This window comes from Urocitellus parryii, chromosome 11 (assembly GCF_045843805.1).
Source record: "Urocitellus parryii isolate mUroPar1 chromosome 11, mUroPar1.hap1, whole genome shotgun sequence".
Lineage (NCBI taxonomy): Eukaryota > Metazoa > Chordata > Mammalia > Rodentia > Sciuridae > Urocitellus > Urocitellus parryii.
This window is the reverse complement of record NC_135541.1, coordinates 118,537,753-118,558,630: the sequence shown is the minus strand read 5'-3', so window position 1 is coordinate 118,558,630 and position 20,878 is coordinate 118,537,753. Positions and strand designations below refer to the sequence as shown.

The following is a 20,878-nucleotide window of genomic DNA, read 5'->3' as shown; positions in this document are numbered from 1 at the left end:
CTCCAACGCTGGGTCCGCCCCCCTCCCCTCGGTGGCTAAGAGAACCCCACCACCCCACCCCTCGCCGTGCGGGGGTTCAAGGCCCGTCCAGGAAGACTCTGGGGCTCTGTAGTGGGGAGAGGAATGTTCATCCCCCACTGTCCCATTTACTGGTCCATTGAGAATTCTTAATTTGGAGAATCAAGGGTTCGATTCTGGTGTAGGATTTTTTTTTTTTAAAAAAAGGGGGTCTTTAAGCTTTTTACCCCCCCACCTCCCCACACACACACACTCAAACACACACGCTCCCACGCCCTCCCTCATCACCATCCTCTTCTGGGCTGGAGGGTCGTCCTCAGTCCGAGTCCCCCCACCCCATCCACCGCTCAGATCCGTCGCCCCGGAGCCCAGATGGGGTCTGTAAGTGGGAGGAGCGCGGGAGGGCAGGGGTCCGGCGCGTCCCAGGGCTCCGGAGCTGCCGCCTGCCGCGCGCTGTACCCCGGGCGCCTGGGCCCTCGATCCCTCTCTGCGCTCTCCTGCCATCTCAGTCCAGCGAGGGGAGCCAGTGTGTGTGCGCGCGCGTTGGGGGGCAGGGGGCGGGCTGGTGGAGGGAGGCGCCGTCGGGGGGGAGAGTAGACGTCAGGCGGAGGGAGGGAGGGAGGGAGGGAGACGGGGAGACGGGGAAGGAAGGGAAGGGGAGAGGAAGGGCGAGCGGCGCCGAGATCGAAAGAGACCCGGGCGCGAGCTGGGGAGCGGGGAGAATTGAGGCGGGGGGCGGGCCCAGAAGAAGGACCGGGAGGAGAGAGAAAGAGGCGCGGAGGAAGGGAAGTGAGTTTGTGCGCGTGAGTGTGCGCGTGTGTGCCGGCGGGCGGGCGGGGGGCGGGCTCCGGGCTCCCTCCTCCCAGCCCGCTCCTCCGCTCGCTCGCTCGCTCGCCAACTCGGGCCCCAGCCGCGGGCGGGCGCACGGCGGGCGGGCAGCATGCTGAGCCTCCTCGTCTGGATCCTCACTCTCTCCGACACTTTCTCCCAAGGTAAGCGCCCCCCCCAGACCCCGGCCCGCCCCCGAAGCTCGCCCCCACCCGGGGACCCCGGCCGCGCGCCGCTGGGGAGCGGGGGAGCCCGGTGCCTGCGGCCGGGCGCCGGGTCCAGGCACCGCGAGTCCTGGGGGAGGGGGCGCGGAGTCGCCGCGCTGGCTGGAAGGAGTTTTCCGTTGATCTGCCCAAGTTGTTTCCTGTGGTTGCGCGGGAGAACGGAGGACTGGGCCCGCTAGGGCCGGGGTCGGAGAGAAAAGGGGACCCGGGCGCTCAAAGTCTTTCTTGGAGCCCCTGGCAGCCCCACTTGCCCCTCTGAGGCCGGGGGTCCGCACCCCTGTACCCTGGCTAAAGAAAAAGCTGCAAACGGGTGGGGTTCCAGATTTGGGGGGTGCGCAAAAGCTGGGGACCCCGTTTCCCGAAGACGACGCTAAGGGATCCCCCGCCCTTGGGGTGGGGAGACTGGAGGCTGACCCGCGCGCCGTCCAAGCTGCCTGAGGCTGCCCCCTCCCCGCCCCCAAGGGGAGTGCTTGGGGCCTCTGGTTTTGGAACCGCTGCCGCGAGAGAGAGGTTCTGGGCGGGGAGCAGAGTTCCCAATACTGCTTCAGGCCAGGTGGACGTGGAGGGGGCCCCCAAGGGGGTTTGGCACCCACTTGGGGGTCCGGAAAGTGTTCATGTCTGGGGGCTCGTTTGGAAGTGGCTGGGAAGTGAGGGAGGTAGTGGAGAGAGATGAGGATGTTGTTAGTGTATCCTGAGCAGGGCTGGTGTGAGTGTGTGTGTGTGTGTGTGTGTGTGTGTGTGTGTACACCGAGGGTCCAGACTCCAGCCAGGTCAGTGGGAGAGGGTTCTTACTGGGGTCAGTGGGAGAGGGTTTTTGCCTCCTGGGTCTGACTCCAAGGGGTATTTAATCCTTCTGAGCTCCACCCCCCACCCCAAATGGGGCTGACACCCCGAGATCAACACACAAACACTGTTAAACAGTCACAGACGTTGAGACAGACTACTCACCCACTGAGACACAGACATAGCCACCAACGTCCCCCACCACGAGACAGACACATACACAAAGACACAAGACACATCGGAGGAAACAGATTCCGCCCCCTCCTAACGGCTCACACTTGCACATCCGTCTACCCCAGCGTCCAAACTCACACACAGTTCATGTATGCAGGCGGGCATTACAAGGACACGGTGCCCACTTCCACACACATCAACCCCCGAGCAAACAAAGAAACTTGCACAGACAGTCACCAGGGCAGACACCTACGGAGTGCACAAAATGGAGGAGGTGGTCTCTTTTGGGGAGGGGGCAGATCTGAGAAGAGGGAAGAAGGTTTGCACAGAGGAGCCTCAGGCATAGCCCAGCTCTCTGCTCCCTTCCTGGTTTGTGGGTGTGTGTTGGGGGTGGGGTGTTTCACTGGACCCCTCCTCTCCTTGTCAGGCCCCTCCCCGGCTCCTAAGGCGAAGCCCAGCTGAGATGGTGGGGGCTGGCCTAGCGGCATCTGTCCTCCCAGGGCACCTAGCCCCCCCCTCCATTCCCTTAAGGTGTGGGAAGCACACACATCTGGTGGTGTGGGAGTGGGAGGTGGTGCTGGGAGAAACGGGGAGGCCTGGCCTCCGGGTTGGCAGGCCGGGCCAGCCACTTGGCAGAAAGTTGGGAGGATGACTTAAGATGACTTAAGTTCTGACTTTGTTCAGCCAAGCCTTGAGGGAGGGGGAGAAGGGGGAGGGCTGCGCGGTGGGGGAGGGGCGGCCGGGTCAGCGCTGGCCTGTGCTGGGGGCCAAGCTGCTGTCTGTCCCTCTCCTCTCCAAGCCCTCCCGTGTCAGCAACATGGATCCGCACGGGCTGGAAGGAACAAAAGGCTCCAGTTAGCAAACAGGAGCGACTGTGTGGACTGAGTCGGGGACCGACCGGAATGGTCAGGAAGAAACGTGTGTGTGCCCAGTGCCTGCCTCTCTCCGGTTGCAAAGGGGGAAGGGGCTGGGGAACTCGGGAGCTCCTCCCACCTCCTGGCCTCCAACTGTGCGTGTGTGTGTGTGTGTGTGTGTGTGTGTGGAGAGAGAGAAAGCTAGACCTCATGAAAGTGTGCAGAAGTATTTGGGGTAGGGGGAGGATACCAAAGAAAGGAATGGGAGGGAATAGTCCAGAGGGAGAGGAAATCACTCTTGAGTGTTCAGGCCGGGGGGGCTGGGAGGGGGACAGCAAGGGTCTGGGGAGAAGGCAGCACAGGAGGGGGGCTTGGCAGGCCCCCAGCTCTCCTTAGCCTCCATCCTTAGAAAGGAGTTCTGGACCCGGGACTCGGGCAGGGGGGAGGAGGCAGGGGTGCTGTCGTAGGGGTGGGGGGTGGCCCGAGAAGGCACAGCACTGAGGGGAGCAGAGAGGAGGAGCCGGGAAGGGGAGATTCAGCCCAGGCCCAGAAATAAAAATCGCATTTTAAAGAATTTCAATGGGCTTCATCAATCTTCATTTTTCACTAAATAATTTTCTGTATCTTATCTAAATGAAAACCATTATCCTTCCCCCCGTTTTCCATCATGCGCCGGCTCCTCAGACTGATTGCGCCGAAAATTGAAATATTTATTCATTTTCTGGGAGATTTTCTCGCTCCCTAGTCTCGGGGAGGAGAAATTGAAAAAGAAAGATTATAGCTAATCAGAGCAATGTGGGATGACAGGCCGCTGGGGCGGGAGCTGCCTCCACCAGGGGAGGGTGGCTGTGGGGGAGGGTGAAAAAAGTCTGTCCCTCCGGTCCCCAGAGCTGCCCTTGGCATTCCTGGTATGGCTTAGGAGGGGAGTAAAGGCTAAAGGGAAGAGGCCCCAGGGCCTCCTAAATTCCCAGTGTGGAACTCTCTGAGCACAGCCCGCCTGGGAGGGGAGCTGGGAACTGGCCCTCCCCTGCGTTCTGCACATGGAGAGACACACACTCCAGATGTCCCACTTCTGCCCAAAGCAGGGCACTGAGCTTGGGGAAGAGGCAGGGGGAGACGGGCAGAAGCCCCTCCTTGACCTTGATTGGACTCCACCTTCTGTCTCCTAAGTGAGACTCAGACCCAAGGGGAGGCCAAGTGTTGGTGCCACTGCCCGGGATCCAGATCAGCTGATCAGGGGAGGAGGCGGCACCCCGTCCTTTCCTTACCAGAGCTGGGTGCTCGGCCCTCCTGGCTCTACCTTTGGTTCTCCCGTGGGGCAGGGGTGAGTGAAGACCCCTGCCCTTAGCCCACCCATGCAGAGTGTCCTGTTCCCAGGAAGCTCCTCAAGCAGCCAGCCACCAACTCTTCATTTCTCTCTTATCCCGGTGGCTTCTGGCCCAGTGTCGTGCAGACGGTAAATGCCCCTTAAATATCTGATCAATGGATTGATCTGATGACATTGCCGCAGTGTTGGAGGGAGGCAGGATTAAACGGTGATTGAATCACAGGCTGGCCTCCAGCCCCCACCTGGGTCGTCGTGCAAGCTTAACCAAGTCACGTGCGGTGCCTCGGTGGGTGCATCTATAAAGTGAGGGCGGTCATGACGCCTCCTAGGGCCGTGGTGGCCATGAATTATGTTGACCCATGGAAAGTGCCTGGATCGGTGTCTGGCACAGAAGTGAATGCTTCATGTGGCTTTGCGTCTTGATGCCAGTGGACAGGCAGTGGGGCCCTCTGCCCAGCCTTCTCTCCTCTTTACGATTCTCTTTTTGTTCCCTAGCCCCAACTCCCCTGAGTCTTGGCCCTGGGCTTCAGTCAACCTCTGCCTCGTATCTCATGGAAACAGTTGTGGGAGGCCCAAAGGAGAAAACTCAGCACCCCCCACCCCATGGTGAGACCTCAGAAAAGGTCTCAGGAAGGGACTTGGAGAGAGGGCCCAGCAGAAGGGGGTTGGCATTCGAGTGAGAAGGAGCCAGAGAGAGGTCTCTTGTGCAATGAAGAGGGTCACTAGGCCAAGGTGGTGCATTTCAGTCTGGAAATAAGATGAATCATTTATTGAGCCCTCATGCTAATTACTAATTACGCAATAGCTAATCTAATCTATCCAACATTCCTCCCGAGATATACTCTGTAAATAACCCCATTTCATGGATGAAAAAAGCAAGTCGTTTTTATTTTCTTATTTTTGGTACTGGGTATTGAACCCAGGGGTGCTTTACCACTGATCTTGATCCCCAACCCTTTTTATTTTTATTTGGGGACAAGGTCTTGCTAAGTTTTGGAGGCTGGCCTTGAACTTGTAATCTTCCCTTGTCAGCCTCCCAAGAGACTGGAATTTCAGGCATGCACCCTCATACTCAGCTAAATCAGAGGATTCTTTGATGACTATGACAGGGCTACTAAATGACTTTTTGAAAAAAGGATTTGGGGGCTGGGGCTGGGGCTCAGTGGTAGAGCGCTGGCCTGGCATGTGTGAGGCACCGGGTTCGATTCTCAGCACCACATATAAATAAATGAACCAGATGAAGGTCCATCAGTATCTACAAATATATATTTAAAAAGAAAGGGTTTTATTGGCAAATAAGGTTTGCAACCCCGTGTGTTTTCTGATCCTAAACGCAGCCTCACAGGCCAGGGTATCACAAATCGCAGAATACCCCTGTACTCTCAAGGGTGACTTCTGGAGACGCTCAGAGGCCTCCGGAGGCCTGGGGTGAAGCACTGGGTGGGGAGAATCTTAGGAAAAGGCCCTCGCAAGTGTCGGTTGGCTTCCAAATGGGTCCCAGGCCTGGCACACAGGGAGGCCAGGGTCTGGGAGGCCTGGTTCCCACCTGCCCGATTAGGCCATTCGTCCAGCTTGGCTTAGGGTGGTGAAGAGTTGTCATCGGAGGTCAGCTCTCGGCTGGAGGTGGCACGTGCCTGTAATGCGAGTGGCTCCGAAGGCTGAGGCAGGAGGATCCCAAGTTCGAGGCCGACCTTGGAAACTTAGTGAGACGCTATCTCCAAGTGATAAATAAAATGAGCAAGGGGCGTCCCTCCGTGGTAAAGCCACCCTGGATTCAACCCCCATCACCCAAACACAGAACGGAACAGAACCAAAAAGTGAGGCGCCTGGTTCCAGGGTGGAAGTGAGCCTGGGGGAAAGGGGAACTTGGACGCCGAGGGAGGCCACTTCCTTCATGCCCCCGACTTCTGGGAGCGCTTTCCATCAGGAGGGAAGTTCCTCTCCACGCTTCCAGAGATGGGAAAGCGCTGCTCCTTCCTGACCTGCCAGTTCCTGTCTGGTTTCTTCCCAGGGTGACCGGCCAAGGGACTTGGCCATCTCCCACAAGGAGCTTCGACCTGGAAACTGCTGGGGGTGCCACCGTGGGTCATCAGGGGAGGGGGAGAAAGAAGCCTCTGTATCCTCCCTCCCTCCTGAAGTGGGAGGCCGGGGAGAGGCCAGGGAGAGGCCTCGGTGAGAGTCAGGAAGGAGAAGGAGCTCTCCAGCGTGGAGGGGCCGACTTTGTGTTTGGCATATACCAGTAACTAATTTAATACCGACGACAGCAACCTGTTAAAGGCAGATGTTATTATTTCCCTTGTGGATGTGGATCAAGAGGACTCAGAGAAGTCCTGTGGACGCAGTTTCACTCTAGGCACACCACACTGAGAAAGTCAGAGCCCTTGAGTGCCTGGTTCTCTGACTTGGTTGGGTCCCTGTGCCTCTTGTGGCCTTAGCTTTTACACCTTCCCACCCCTGATTCTCTGACCTGATGGGGTTACTGGAGCACCCAGGATGGAAGCTTCTTCACTCCCAGATGGCCCACCTCCTGGGAACATGGTTCCTCCTGCCTCTTTCCATCTCGCGCACTCTCCCTCCCGTCCACAGCTCCCAGGGCCTCCTCCTTCAGCAACTTTGATGAACTTGGTGGTCTCCAGGGTCTGCAGTCCTCTCCCCTCTCTGCTCTTCTTGAGCCCCTTTAACAAAATTGGGTGGGTATGGAAGTAAACGGGCCTTTCAGTCCGCCAGCCTCCTTGGGACGGAGGGTCTGCATTCCAAGGATGGAAATCTCTAGCACTTTCCAGCACATTCCACTAGTTTCCCGGGAGACAGGGCTGCTGCCTCATTCCTCTGGGGCCCTCCCAGGAGGGTGATGGGGGACCGTCCCAGAAGGCTGTGGGACCTGGGGGTTGAGGCAGGGAAGGGGTACAGGAAGCTGAGTGTCTGGGGTGCTGTCAGGGTCCAGCAGGGCCGTCCCAGGAGACTGTGGCACCCTGGGCTAGTTTAGGAACCTGAGAGTCTTCTCGGGAACAGAACCATTTGTTCTCTCTCTGCTGGGTCCCCTTCTGAGGCATTCTGAGTGGGACTGGTGCAAACTCTGTTCCTTCATTGAGCAGAAAAATCGTCTCACGCGTTGCTTGATGACGGAGACCATTCCGGGGGGATGCGCTATGAGGCGATTTCCTTGTCGGGCAAACGTCACCGAGTGTACTTGCACAAACCAAGATGGCTGTGACATCAACTAGGGACATAGTCTTCTGCGGCCACAGTCGCACAGGGGGTCTGTCATTGACGGAAATGCCCTTATGTGGCTTGTGATCATCAACAAATGTACGTTACCAGGTGCAAAACATCCCGCTAAGAATCTTGTGGAATTAGAGAAATGACAGTCCACGGGCCTTCCCCTCCAAGAAGCTAACTCCACATCCCAGACGTCTTCTTACAATGCAGGAAGAGAGGGGCCAGTTGGTGGTGCCGGGGTGGTGTGCAGGGCAGAGCTGGAGAGTTGGAGACAGGGCAGTGTGCTGTGAGCTCTAGTGACCAGGAAAGGCCAGCTGGAGGGAGTGGGCCTAAAGATGGGGCCCCACGTGGAGGGACAGACTGAGAACAGGAGCAGGCAAGATGAACTCTCCACCCAGCCAGGTTGGCTGCGTCTGACTGCTGGGTAGGTGCAGGGAGGCTGGCTGAGGGTGTGGGCTGGAGAGCTAGGAATGAGGTGGTCTCAAGCAGTGGACTGGAGGCAGACCCCAGAAGACCCTGAGAGGCCAAGCCAGGTGCTGTGGCCCAGGCCTGCAATCCCAGCATTTGGGGAGGCCGAAGCAGGAGGATCCCAACCAAGTTGCCTGGGCCGCTTGATCGGATCCTGTCTCAAAATAAAAAGTAAGAAGGGCTGGGTTGTAGCTCAGTGGTAGAGCCACCCTGGGTTCAATCCCCGTTCCCAAGAGGGCCAGGATAAAGGCTGGCCTGTAAGAAGCAGAGAGCCAGGGACTTCTGATATTCAGGCAGACAAACGGTGCCGCTCAGGAGGCTGAGACAGGAGGCTGGCGAGTTCAAAGCCAGCCTCAGCAATGGCGAGGCACTAAGCAGTTCAGTGAGACCCTGTCTCTCAATGAAATACAAAACAGGGCTGGGGATGGGGCTCAGTGGTGGAGTGCCCCTGAGTTCAATCCTTGGTACCAAAACCAAAAACCAAAAACCAAAACCAAAACAAACAAAAAAACCAAGTATCTTATCATCCGCATCTCATTCTTCATAAAAACCTCCTTCCTCTTAAACTCTGCCTTGCTCCCACCCTGGACTGAGGATGTGACCCAGGGTTGCTACGTCCCCAGCCCTTCATTATTATTCTAAAGTTTTGAGACAGGGTCCTGCTAAATTGCCCCGATAGGCTTCAAACCTGCCATCCTCCTGCCTCAGCCCTGCAGAGTCCCTGGGATTACAGATGTGTCACTACTCCTGGCTCCTCTTAGAACTCTATCTGCTGCAGCAGCTGTGGAAATGTGCAGCCCCTTTAGTTAAAAAATAAATAAAAAGAGCTAGACAGATAGTCAGGGTTTGGCTGGACAAAAGTGAGCAGAGAGTCAGAGAAATATCAGTTCCTCCCTGGGAAGTCTCTGATCTGTGACCCCAGTCGGGGACACTTTGGGAGGATGAGGAAGTCTTTCTCTCTGTGACTCTTTGGGGTCTAAGATAAAGATGCCTGGAGACAGAGCTCAAGGGAGATAGCCAGAGGAGAGCCCTGCCCCCTCTAAGATACCTGAATGGGAGTCCAGGTCCTTTGTCATCTGTCCCCTCTAGGCCTGGGGCCACATCCATCTACAGGGCCCAGAGTCCAGGGAAACATCTGGTTCCACCAAAGGGAGGGCCCGTTGGGGTCTGGTCCCTGCGGGGTCAACCCTGGGCTGCTGGCACTGGTCGGTGGCCTCAGCTCTGAGTGCCTTTGGGGGCTGAGCCTGGAGATTGCAAAAACCTGCCAGGAAGCTCGGCTTTTCACAGGGAAACCTTGAAGAGGGGCCCGCCAGGGGGCTGAGAGCTGGTGCTCCTGAGCTAGCCTGGTGTGTGTGTGTGTGTGTACCCCCGCCCCCAGACCTGGGGATAAAAAGGTGAGATTTAGCCTCTGTCCTTGAGGCACTCCGAGCCTGGTGTGGGAGATGGACGTCTAAACACATATTGACAATCCTATAAGATAAAGGTGGTGAGAGAGGTATGTGAAAAATGCTCCCGTCTCCCTGTCTGGGGGAGGGGGAGGGGACGTGCACAGATGTGAGCCGGGGACTGCCCGGCCTCTGGAATGCAGGCCCTTCCAGATAGCCGGGCTCTGGACAATCCCTGATTGTACCCCCTGCTCCGGATGGAAGGAGCCGAGGAATCCCAAGGAGTGAGCCGTCCCTCCCAAGGATTATGATTTCCAGGAACAAAGGCAGTTTATCTAAAGCACCCTTCCCCCCCCCAATCTCCCAGCCTCGGGTGCCCCCCTCCCTCCTGCCGACCCCCACCCCCTCCCCATAGGGCTTGGTTCCTAAATTAACGTGCTGCTCCTCCTCCTCGGCAGAGTTTGTATTAGTGTTGATCATGGTGACTTGGCCCCCTCCTGTCTGAATTCTCCCAGCAGCAGCCTGGGGCCCTGCTCGCTCCATTACCCAGCTTTGTGGAGCCGGGAGGCGCTTTTAACCGTCTTCCCATTCCATGCGCTGAACTGGGAGCTTCTTACAGGGAAGGGGCAGAGATGGGCCAGTGGGAGAGAGCAGAGCAGAGCAGACAGGAGGAGCCCGGGAAGGCGTCTTCCAAGTGGGTAGGGAGTTTGGCAAGTGGAGCTCTGGGTCTGGAGGTCCCAGCCATCCAGAAAGACCTACTGCCTGGACCCAGCTGGGTTCGAATCCCACACCCCGAGCCATTGACCTGCTGCTGGACTGCACTCCCCGTGGGACCGGCTGAGGGCCAGAGGTCCCACCCTGCCCTCTTTGCCCATCTCTGCCCCCACCCCCTCCAGCTGGGCCATGCTGCCCACGCGGACCCTCCCACCCCTCGCAGGATCCCCAGTCTGTCCATGATGCCACTCTGTCCATGATGCTGGATTCTAAGCTGCAGGACCTATTTATTGCCCCGGCACACATCTGGGATGCCTGGTGTGAGTCAGGGGGTGAAGGGAGAATGCAGACTCATTTTAATGTCAGTGGGAGCCAAATATAATTAGAAAGGGAAAAAAAAATGTCTGACTTTGCAAAATAAATAAATGAATGAATAAATGGATGGATGCAATGCGAAGCCAAGTTGAAATGGCTTCCGGATTATCTGGACCGAGGCTGCTCTCCGTTTAGGCAGAAAATTGAGAAGAGAGTCTGGAAAGCCTGAATCGGAAGGGATTTAGTTGGCACATATTGCCTTAGGTTTCTGACGAGGGGCATGTCATAAGACACAGACTCGTCCCCGGAACTGGGTGACCCTGAGAATGCCCCGGGACCTCCTAACTAGAAGGTCCTCCGTGGGAGGGTCCGCCCCTCTGCCTGTCAGTTATTTGGGGCCTCAGTTTTGCTGAGGTCTATCAAAGGCAGACGACTGTTCCTACCTCGCAGGGTTGTTATGAGGATTGAATGAAAATATATTAAGGAACAGTATCTGGCACTCCATAAACCATAGTTATGAATATTGCACAGGGCTTGCTTTTTTCCACGGTTCACAGTGCAAGGCAGACCCGAGAGGAAACAATAGAATGAGAGATGAACAAATAATAGGCCAAATACAGATAAGTCTGTGCTAATGGTGCCAAGGGAAGTGACCAGCAACGTGGGTAATCCCTGGCCTCTGGGGGTTCAGGGATCTTTGGGGAGGCTCGGGGAATGATGGAAAGTACCCTGGTTTATAATTAGGCCTGTGTCTTAGATTTGGAGACTGAACGAGCCTCTGTTTCCTCATCTGTAAAATGACTGCACCTACCCACCTATTTTAAGCCCTAAAAAAAAACGCCCCAGAGCAGTGGTGCATGTCTGTCATCCCAACAGCTCAGGAGGCTGAGGCAGGAGGATTGCAAGTTCAAAGCCAACCTCAGCATTTAGCGAGGCCCTGTCTTAAAATTTAAAAAATAAATGAAAATAAATTTTAAAAAATGGGCTGGTGATGTGGCTCAGTGGTTAAACACTGTGGGTTCAATCCCTGGTACCAAAGGGGTGTGGGGGAGCACTCTCAGGACAGTGCATGGTAAGTTTGAGCATCATTTTAACCACGGTCTTTCCAGAAGTCTTCAACTCATTGTGTGAGAGCCAAGGCAAGTTTCAGTGTGCTTACAAAACATCTGGGAAAGCCAGGCCCAGTGGTGCACACCTGTCATCCCAGCGACTTGGGAGGCTGAGGCAGGAGGATTGCAAGTTTAATGCCAGCCTGGGCCACTTAGCAATACCCTGCCTCAAAATGAAAAATAAAAAGGGCTGGGGTTGTATAGCTCAGGGGTGGAGCACCCTGAGTTCAGTCCCCAGAGCCGCAAAACAAAACATCTGGGTAGACTCTTGATTCCGAAAGGCTGGTGCCTGACGCTTGTCCCAGGACTGCACTCCTGAGGTGTGAGAGCATGCCCTCCTCTAGGGAAATGCATCTGCAGCCATTCTAATGGGAATCAAGAGAGAACAGAATTCATTAACAGAACCTGCTTCTCAGCCAGCTTAGTTGTGTAACACCCCCCTGATGGATCATGGATTCGGGAGTCCCGAGGTGTTTGTGGGACAGGAGAGGGTGCAGAGCTTGCCTGTGTGTGCCCGTCCTCAGCTGCAACGCTGACCTGTCCATTTCCTCCCGGTGACCCTGCCCACTCCCCGCCAAATCTGTACTCACACGCTGCCAGCTTCCGAGTTGAAAAGCAACCGGCCAGCGTGTTGGTCGGAACTCCTCTGTGCCTGAGCCAGTCACTTCCATTCCATTTTATTATCATTATTATTTTTAAATGGAAAGTCCTCATGGTTCTTCTCAATGGGAGATGTTGGGGGGGGTGTCATTTTGACAGAGCATTTGGTCAGAGTCTTGATCCTGTTGGTTTGACTTGAAAATTGGGTCAGTGGGGGGCATGATTTGGGGGGAGCGGTGGGGAACCTTCTCGGGTATGTCAGCTTCTCATTCTGTGTAGACCCAACACTGGCTCGCCAATGTGGCGCCCTGACTCAGGCTCCCTCCCATCTCCATCACTGTGAGAGCTCCAGGCTACAGAGGAAGAGCTGGAGGTCAGAGTGGAGAGACTCCTGCCTTCGGGGGTCTCCTGTGGGGAAACTCGGACAGGAACCCCCACTGATTCTCCCTTATCCTCTCTTCCTTCCCATACAACCTGAGGGCATCTGTAGTTGTGAATGGGAACGCAGGCAGACCTGAGCATCAGTCCTGAGGGGTTTCACCGTAAATAAGGAAGGGGCCGGGGGGATCAGGTTAGGCTTCCTGGAAATGGAGAAATAAACTGATGTCAGAAAGGAACACGGAGGGACGGCTCTTTAAGATCCCCAACATCAGCCCGTCCAATGTCACACCCCTGTAATCCCAGGGGCTCGGGAAAATCGCAGATTCAAGGCCAGCTTGGGCGATTTAGCGAGGCTGTCTCAAATTTAAAAATAAAAAGATCTGGGGGTGTAGCTCAGTTGTAGTGCCGTGGGGTTTAATTCTTCCTGCCACCAAAGAAAAAACCCAAAAAAACCCCTCAGCATCTTTGGACTCTTAAGATCTCTCTCTCTCTCTCTTTGTCTCTCTCTTTCCCTCCCTCTCTCTCTCATATAGGGATTGAACCCAGGGGGCACTGACTCACATCCCCAGCCCCCCCCCCCTTTTTTATGTTTTATTTTGAGATAGGGTCTCTCTGAGGCTGGCCTCCAATTTGTAATCCTCCTGCCTCAGCCTCCTGAATCACTGGGATTACAGGAATGTGCCACCACACTCAGCTTCAAGCTCGCACTCTTAAGACCCAATTAATGGGGGGCGGGGGTGAGGTGGGGGTGGGGGGTCAACCTGGACATCCATGTTTAAAGAAAAAGGAGTTTCATCAGCTAAATCTGCTCACACTCCCATTCTCTGATACTCTGTGGCAAGCAGGAAGTTCTTCTTTGTGTCTAACCTGAAACTTTCCATTTCCTGCCTGGAAGAGGTCTAATTAGGGACTGTGACAGAAGGCCTCCTCCGTATTCTCCTGTCTGTACATCCTTCTCAAACTTCAAGGCACAGTTCCTGAGATTAAGAAACAAGCCTAGGTGAAGCTGCTTCTGAGGCCTCTCTCATGAGGAGTCAGATTTGCTTTCCAACTAACCATGGAGGCGGCCCTCTGCAGTGTCTCCTGCCTTCTCAGGAAGCTGCCTGAGTCACTCTGTGCCCTTACCTGTCCAGTTCCCCTCTCTGCAGCTCAGAGCAGCTGGGGGCCGGGAGCTCTGCTGTCCTTCCCATCTCTGGCCTCGACCTGCAGCCCCCCCCCCCGGGTGGGGGTGGGGGTGGGGAGATGCTGGCATCTGCTGCTGAAGCCAGGTAGGGAGGGACGTGGGCACAGGGCTGGTGGCAGGGTGGCCCACCCCGCAGTCGATCACTGTGCTGGCAGGAATATTGTCCTCTCAGAGTCACAGGGTGCCCTTCCTGGGCCCAGTTCTGTGTGGGTGGACACTAAGCAGTATGAGTGTGGGCAGATGAAGGTTGGGGCATCCGTGGGGGCCTGCCTTTGGGAGTCTCCTCATCCGAGGGAGGAAGGAGCTGGGCATTTCCCTGGACCTGACTAACTTAGCTCTAAACCTGAACTTGAGAGAGAAGACGACTCCATTTCTGCTCTTCGATAGGTAACTACCCTAGGGGAGATGGCAACCCGTACTTAGAGGATACAAACACAGACCTACCTAGATCATCTAAGTAATGGGGGCGGATTTCGGATCCTGTTATGCGCCTGCTGTGCAGAAGAGGCTCTGGAAACCACGCACGCAGGCACGGTGGCGCACGCCTCTAAGACCAACTGCTTGAGAGGCTGAGACAGGAGGATCTCAAGTTCAGAGGCCAGCCTCGGCAACCTAGCAAGGCCCTTGGCAACTTAGTGAGACCCTGTGTCAAAATAAAAAAGAATAAATAAAATAATCAGGGCTGCGTGTGTGACTCAGCGGTGGGTCATCCTTGGGTTCAATCCCCAGCATTGAAGGGGGTGGGGGGAGAGAAAATACTAGAAATACTGCATCTGGCAGTCAGTTAGGGAAGGATCCTTGGGAGGGTGGAGGGAAGGCAAGAGGAAGGAATGGATCCAGGTGGGAAGGAGAGACGGGAAGGTAGGGAGCCCCCTGGAGGAGGAGGGCTTTGGAAGAAGAGTGGAGGCCAGGAAAAGAGGTGGAGGCTCTGGGGAGCCCAGAGCCCTGGGGTTACCTTGCCAAGTGCAGCAAGTCACACCAGCAGCAGTCACACCAGCCTTGTGACACCTCCCACATGCACCAGGCAGCCCTGCACCCCGTGAGGTCTGATGCTCAGGGTGGAACGAGGTCCTCCAAGAAGACGGGTCCGTGGTCCCCACAGAGAGGAGCGCAGAGTGGACACGGTGACAGTTGTGTGTTGGCAGGGTGGCGCCAGCCTGTGGGCCCGCCGGCATGTGTTCAGGGGTAGTGTCCCCTTTACCAAGGGTAGGCGGATAGGACGGCCATGGCCCGGGGTCCTGGGAGCTCAGCCTGTGGCCGGCACGGGGACAATCTGCGCAGCCCACCCGGTGGCTGGCCTCCCCCAGCAGAGCCCGAGCCCCCCCCACCTCCCGCGCCCCGGCTCTCCCCGGCCCCCCAGCCAGGGGCTCCCCAGGCCCCCTTCCTCCTGCTGTCCTTCCCTGTCTGTCCGTCTGTCTGTCTGTCACTCGGCGGCGGGAGTGAGATGCGCCCTGCTCCTGGAGCATTTGGTGCTTGATAATTTGTGGATTATAGCTAACTCTCGATAAAGATTCCCCTAATTGCTTGGCTCACCTCAGGTTCTATCATCAAAGCAAAGCCGAGAGGCCCCCCTCTCACCCTCCTTTTCTTTTTATTATCTCTTAATTAATCACTCTGGCTTTCACACTTAGCAGATAATTACAGTCTCCTGGGCATGCGGCTCATTTTCATAACCTCCTGCTCCCAGCCAGCAGCAGAGGGGGTGGGGAGGGAGAGGGAGACCAGGGGAGAGTGGGCAGAGCCGAGCTGGGGGAGGGGGTGCCTGGCCTGGGGTACGGCGGGAGCGGCCCAGGTCGACAGCGCAGGAGGGGCTGGAGGGGTCCCCGGGGGAGTTGGCGCACCCCTGTGCCGGGAAGTGGGGCGCACAGAAGTGGGAGAGGCCGTTCAGGGGAACTCTTCTGCTTTGGAGGGAGCAGAACACACACCTGGGGCCTGAAGCCTGGAACCGAAGAGGGATGTGCACTGAGTAACTCCGAGGAAGGGCAGGCCAGGCACTTGGGCCTCCCTTTCCCAGGCGGAGGCTGTGCCAGGGGCCCCCCAATCTGCTCATCACTCCCATTTTCGAGATGGGGCAGAGCTGCTGCTGCTGCTCAGGGAGAGGAATTGGTCCAAACCACAGCAAATTGGACCCAGGCTTGACGGATGGACCGGAAAAGGTTCTCTTCTTCTTCTTTTTTTCCATTTTGGAAACGGGGATTCAATCAGGAGTGCTCGGCCCCCGAGCCACACCCCAGCCCCTTTGATCTTTTCTTTTAAAACAGGGGCTCCCTGAATCTCCCAGGCTGGCCTCCGACTGGCGGTCCCTAAGCAAGCCCGGGACTCCAGGCGTGTCCTACCCAGGCCTCATGAAAAGGTGGATTCTTAACCCTGGAGGGCCCAGCTCCACAGGGTCAGGGCACAGGACCGGAAACGGGGGAAAGGGAGGGAGAGGATGCCGCTCCTGCTGGGCCCTCACCCCTGGACCCCAGCGCCTCTGCCAGGACCTTCCTGGGGCTTCCAACCCAGAGAGACCACAGGTCCAGATGAAGGATCAGAGAGGCCCAGGAGAGCAGTGTGTCCAGCGAGTTAGACACAGAGCTGGACTGGAATCCAAACCTCCCGTGTGTGTGTGTGTGTGTGTGTGTGTGTGTGTGTGTGTGTGTGTGTGTGTGTCTTCTGTATCTGTTCCTCATTTCTGTGTCTCGGCCAGTGTCTGTGGCCTGGGCGTCTGCGAGTCCTAAAGGAAGAGGTGGGGACTTGTGATCCCAGTTGCAAGTAGGTTGACGATGGAGATGGGAAAGAGGCCGGCCTCAGCCATTCATCAGGACCCAGACTCAAAATAAGGAAGGACGTGCTCTTGCCCATCTAGATGTGGCTTTGGCTCCATCTGTGCTCCTCGTGGAGTGGCCTTACGCAGGGACCTGGGCCTGTCTGCTTGTCCTACAGTGAGGAGGTTAATCTCCTCGACACCTTCTGGCTGCCCTCCTGTGAGGGTTCCCCGGAAGGACTGGCTCTTCCCCAGTGGGGCCCCGGGCCTCTCGGGTGGGTTTTGGGAGCCATGGCTGCAGTGTCCCGGGAGGAGCCGCGTGGGCTCGGGAGTCACAGTGGAAGCCAGGGTTTTCCTCCAGGTTCAGATCCGGCCTGGACTTGGGATAGGGGAACCGGAGCCCTGTACCCCCACCCCACCCCTGCACCCCCTCTGTCCTGTGGATGGCCCAGCCTGCCCCTGGAAGGTGGGGACCCGACCCAGGGTGTGGGTGCTGGCGTGTGTGCGCCTGCTGATAAGATTTTCTCCCTGAAGAAACATGTTCTGGCTTCGCCCTGAACTTTAGCTCTGGTCTCTGAAAAGGTTTTGCAGAGTCTTGTGGGAACATAAACATTTGGCAGAATTTTTTTTTTTCCCCCCTGAAAGCTATTTCTTCTTTTTCTGGGAACTTTTTAGCCAGTAAGATCAAGGCCTCTCCACCCTCCCTCCTCCTCCTCCTCCTCCTCCTCTTTGTGAGACACCCATCCCCCTCTCTCCTCTCCCAAAATCAAAACAAAGTTAACTGGTGTGGACTGGGAATCGTCCCCCGGCAAACTGGGCCGGGAAGAGAGGAGGGAACGCTCGCTCTCCCAGGAGGAGAAATTACCAGGGAGGGGAGAGAGAAAACAACACCAAAAGGCATCCGTGGTGGAAAGCGAATTCCAGACATTTAAAATTCTTTTGGTTTTAATCATCTCGGAGGCCGAGCCTCGCTGGGGGCTGGGGGAAGGGACCAAATGAAAACCAGGGCCATCTCCCGGCCCCGGCCCCCGGGGACCTGAGTCTGACTGTGACATTCAAAGCCCTCCTTCGCCCCTTCTCTGCCCAGACCCCCACGACCTCCCGCTGACCGGCCGCTGACCGCCTGCACCCACTGGGGCTGCGGAGAGCCCTTCCCCACCCCTCCTTGGGTCTCCTGTGACAGGCTCCGCTTACCCTTGGTTGAAAGCAGTGACCTTTGCGTTTTCCAGCCAGATTGCAAGGCCCCCAAGGCCCCGGATTATGTTTTGTTCAAAACAAAAAACACCACCAACAAACAACAAATACCGGCCTCTCTCGGCCTCTCCCCGAGGGCCCCCGGGGGCCCCTGCCTGTGGGCTGGGACAGGCCTCTTTTCCTCATTAGTGAAGCGGAGGCCTTTAAAGTGCGGGGAGCTCAGCGGAGGCTGGAAGGGCCTCCAGATGGAGGGGAGGTGTGTTCTGGAGGCCACCTCGGGGTCCCCTCAGGGACTGCCCTGGGGGGGTGCAGCCATGTCCCTGAGGCCTGGGGATGTCGGGGTCTCCTTGTCCCTCTGTCAGTGACAGGCCCTGATGCTGGTGGCTAGAGATGGGGTGGGGGCCGAGGGGTGTGTCAGGCACTTCCCCGGGACAGAGGGACGGGGAATTTTGTTAGCTTGGGTGGCCAGATCAGAGGGCAGCCACACTTGGGAACCTCCCCCAACAGCAAGGTCGCTGTTGGTCTGATTTCCTCTGCAGCCAGCCCCGTTCTCATTCTCCACCACCAGCTCTTTGTCCCACTCCGTACTCCTCCACCCTCTGCTTTTCTAAAGTTTTGATTCTTGGGGCCTCTGTGTTTTTGTTTTTGTTTTGAAGGATTGAACCCAGGGGTGCTCAACCACTAAGCCGAATCCCCCGCCCCCTTTTTAATTTTATTTTTTAAAATATTGAGGCAGTGTCTGGCTAAATTGCCGAGGCTGGCCTCCATCTTGGAGTCCTCCTGCCTCAGCCTCCCAGGCCACTGGGATTCCAGGCGTGCGCCACCACGCCTGACCTTTGTTGTTTTTGTTTATTTCATAGAGAATCTTCCACCTCCCTCCTCCAGCTTCCCCGGGGTTGATCTTGGGATCTTAGATGAGGATCTTAGGTTGATGGGAGGGTTGATTTCACCTCTTCTTGGACTGCTGCTTCCTAGAGGAGTCTCGGGCTCTCTCAGGGCTCTCTCAGGGCCTCCGTCTGTTTGGCTGTTTCACTGGAGGAAGCTGGTGATGCCAGAGGCCCAGGGTGATGTGCTCTGCAGCTTCTGGGTAAAAGGGCAAGGTCTGGAGTTCAGACTACTCTGTGCGAACCCAGGAGCTGCTTCTTCCAGCCGGGGTGACTTTTGTGTCAGTCATTTCACCTCCTTGCAGAAGAACAGTGCCTTCCACCTGGAGTGACGGATAAGGCTGCATAAAATAATCTGTAGAACCCTTGGTACGGGGTCTGAGATGTCTGCAGTAGGTGGCATTTATTAGCTCCTACGGTTTCAATGAATCCTAACTACTTCTTCTAAAATTAAAAAACTTATTTTATGGCACTGGGGGCTGATCCCAGTGGTGCCGTACCGCTGAGCTGCATCCCTAGCCCTAAATTGTTGAGGCTGGCCTCAAACTTCTGGTCCTCCTGCCTCAGCCTCCCCAGCCTCTGGGATTATAGGCCTGCACCCCAATACCCAGCTCAAATATTTTATGGTGTAGAGTAATGAAAAGAGCCCTGGATTTGTAGTTAGGAGACCTGGGTTCAGGTTCGGTCTTCTTAGTCCTGACTTTGATCTTGTGCAAGTCTCTTTTCCTAACTCTGACACGGAATTCATGAATCCTGTTGTGTGATATCCTGGCTCCTGCCATCAGGAGTTGAGAATATGAGGTGAAGTGAAGTCCTTGGGGGTAGGGCCCCCTCCTGTGTCTTGGTCTTGCCTCTCCTCCCCAGTGCCTGGTATCGGCACTCAGGAGACGGGTTAAATAAGTGATTGAGTATAACATAGTAACCTGTGAACAAACAACGTGGGAATGACTTGCTTTAGGTGGGCACAACTAACCCCGTCGTGGTAGGGTCTGTTTCTCTCGCATCCTGGACCTCTACCCACTGAAAACCAGAAGCACCTCCCGCTCCAGGTGTGACAATAAACGACCCTCCAGCCAGGTGGCCTGATACACACCTGGGACCCCAGCTGCTCAGGAGGCTGAGGCAGGAGGATCCCAAGTTCAAGGCCGATTTGGGCAACTTAGTGAAACCCTGTCTCAAAATAAATAAAGAAATAAATGAAAAGGACTTGGGATGTGGCCCAGTGGTAGAGGGCCCCTGAGTCTGATTCCTAGTGCCTCAAAAAATAAAATATATAAATGAGAGGTTCATACTGTTGTGGAAATACTCTGCGAGCTCATTTTGGAAGTGCTGAGGTCTCCCTATGAGCCCTGCCTAACTTAGGTCAGTGAGTCTGGGCCAGGGACAGGAGGTGGCCAAGTCACCTGGGTAACCCACCAGGGAGGGGGAGTGGAGGCCCTGACTCCCCCAGGAACACCTGGGGTTGTGGTCGGGGTCTGTGCTGTATCTGGTGGACCTGGTGGACGCAGGAGTCCTGGAGGGGCTGGGTGCTGGCTGCTGCCCTCGCCCGCCACCCCCCAGCCCTGCCATAGCGGCCAGCCACCTCCTGGGCCGGCCAGGGCACCTGAAAAGAGTTGGAAACTCAGGGATTTAATCCAACCCCTCCCTGTTAGAGACAAAGCCCAGGGCCTTAGGGGGAGTGAGTCACTGGCCCAGAGCCGGGTTAGAACTGGAGGCTCCCCCTTGGCCTCCTCCTCCCCGGCCAACCTCCTTCCCCTCTCTCTGGAAATCTGCTGCCTCCCCCACCCCTCGCCCCCCATGGCACAGATCCAGACGTCCTCCGTGACAGGTCAGGACCTAGAGGCACATTTCTGTAATCCTAGTGACGCACTGAGGCAGGGGGATGGCAAGTTGGAGGGCAGCCTCAGCAACCCCGTGAGACCCGGCCTCAAAATAAGGACTCAAAGAGGGCTGGGGATGGGGCTCAGCGGTGGAGCCCTTGGGGTCAGGCCCTAGTGTGTGTGTGGGGGGGCAGGAACACTTCCTGGGGACCCAGGGTGGTGACCGAAGGAACCTGCTTGCCCACTACAGCTGGAGGAAGGGGGGCCCTGGGAGGAAGGGGGTGGTCCCCAGAGCATATAGGGTGACGCCGCTCCCCAGGCTGTCGGCAGATGCCCCACCCTTTCCAGAGAGGCCCTGATCTGTCAACCTCTGCCCCCTCCCTCCTCGGCACCCCCTCCCTCCTCGGCACCCCCTCCCTCCTCGGCACCCCCTCCCTCCTCGGCACCCCGTCTCTTGCCGTCATGGCAACCAGGGGATTAGGGCTTGGAAGTCCAGAGATGGGAGAGGGTTCAGAGAGGAGGCAGGTGGAAGGAGGTAATGAGAGAAGGAGGTGATGATGATAAGGAGCCGCTGGGCGCTGGGGGGGGGGGGGCGAGGGCGGAGGGGGAGGGGGAGGGAAGAGAGAAACCCCATCCCCTAGAAAGAGAGGGA

General features: G+C 56.7%; 1 protein-coding gene across 1 annotated transcript in view; it reads left to right on the top strand.

Moving 5' to 3' along the window:
* The first annotated feature begins 933 nt into the window (after positions 1 to 933).
* Positions 934 to 20,878, top strand: part of Kirrel1 (kirre like nephrin family adhesion molecule 1) — a 100,536-nt gene continuing 80,591 nt past the window's right edge. Inside the window, exon 1 of the mRNA XM_026415221.2 lies at positions 934 to 1,010. Within this exon, the coding sequence (XP_026271006.2) occupies positions 959 to 1,010 (52 nt within the window). The 5' untranslated portion in view covers positions 934 to 958. The remainder of the gene's footprint in view (positions 1,011 to 20,878) is intronic.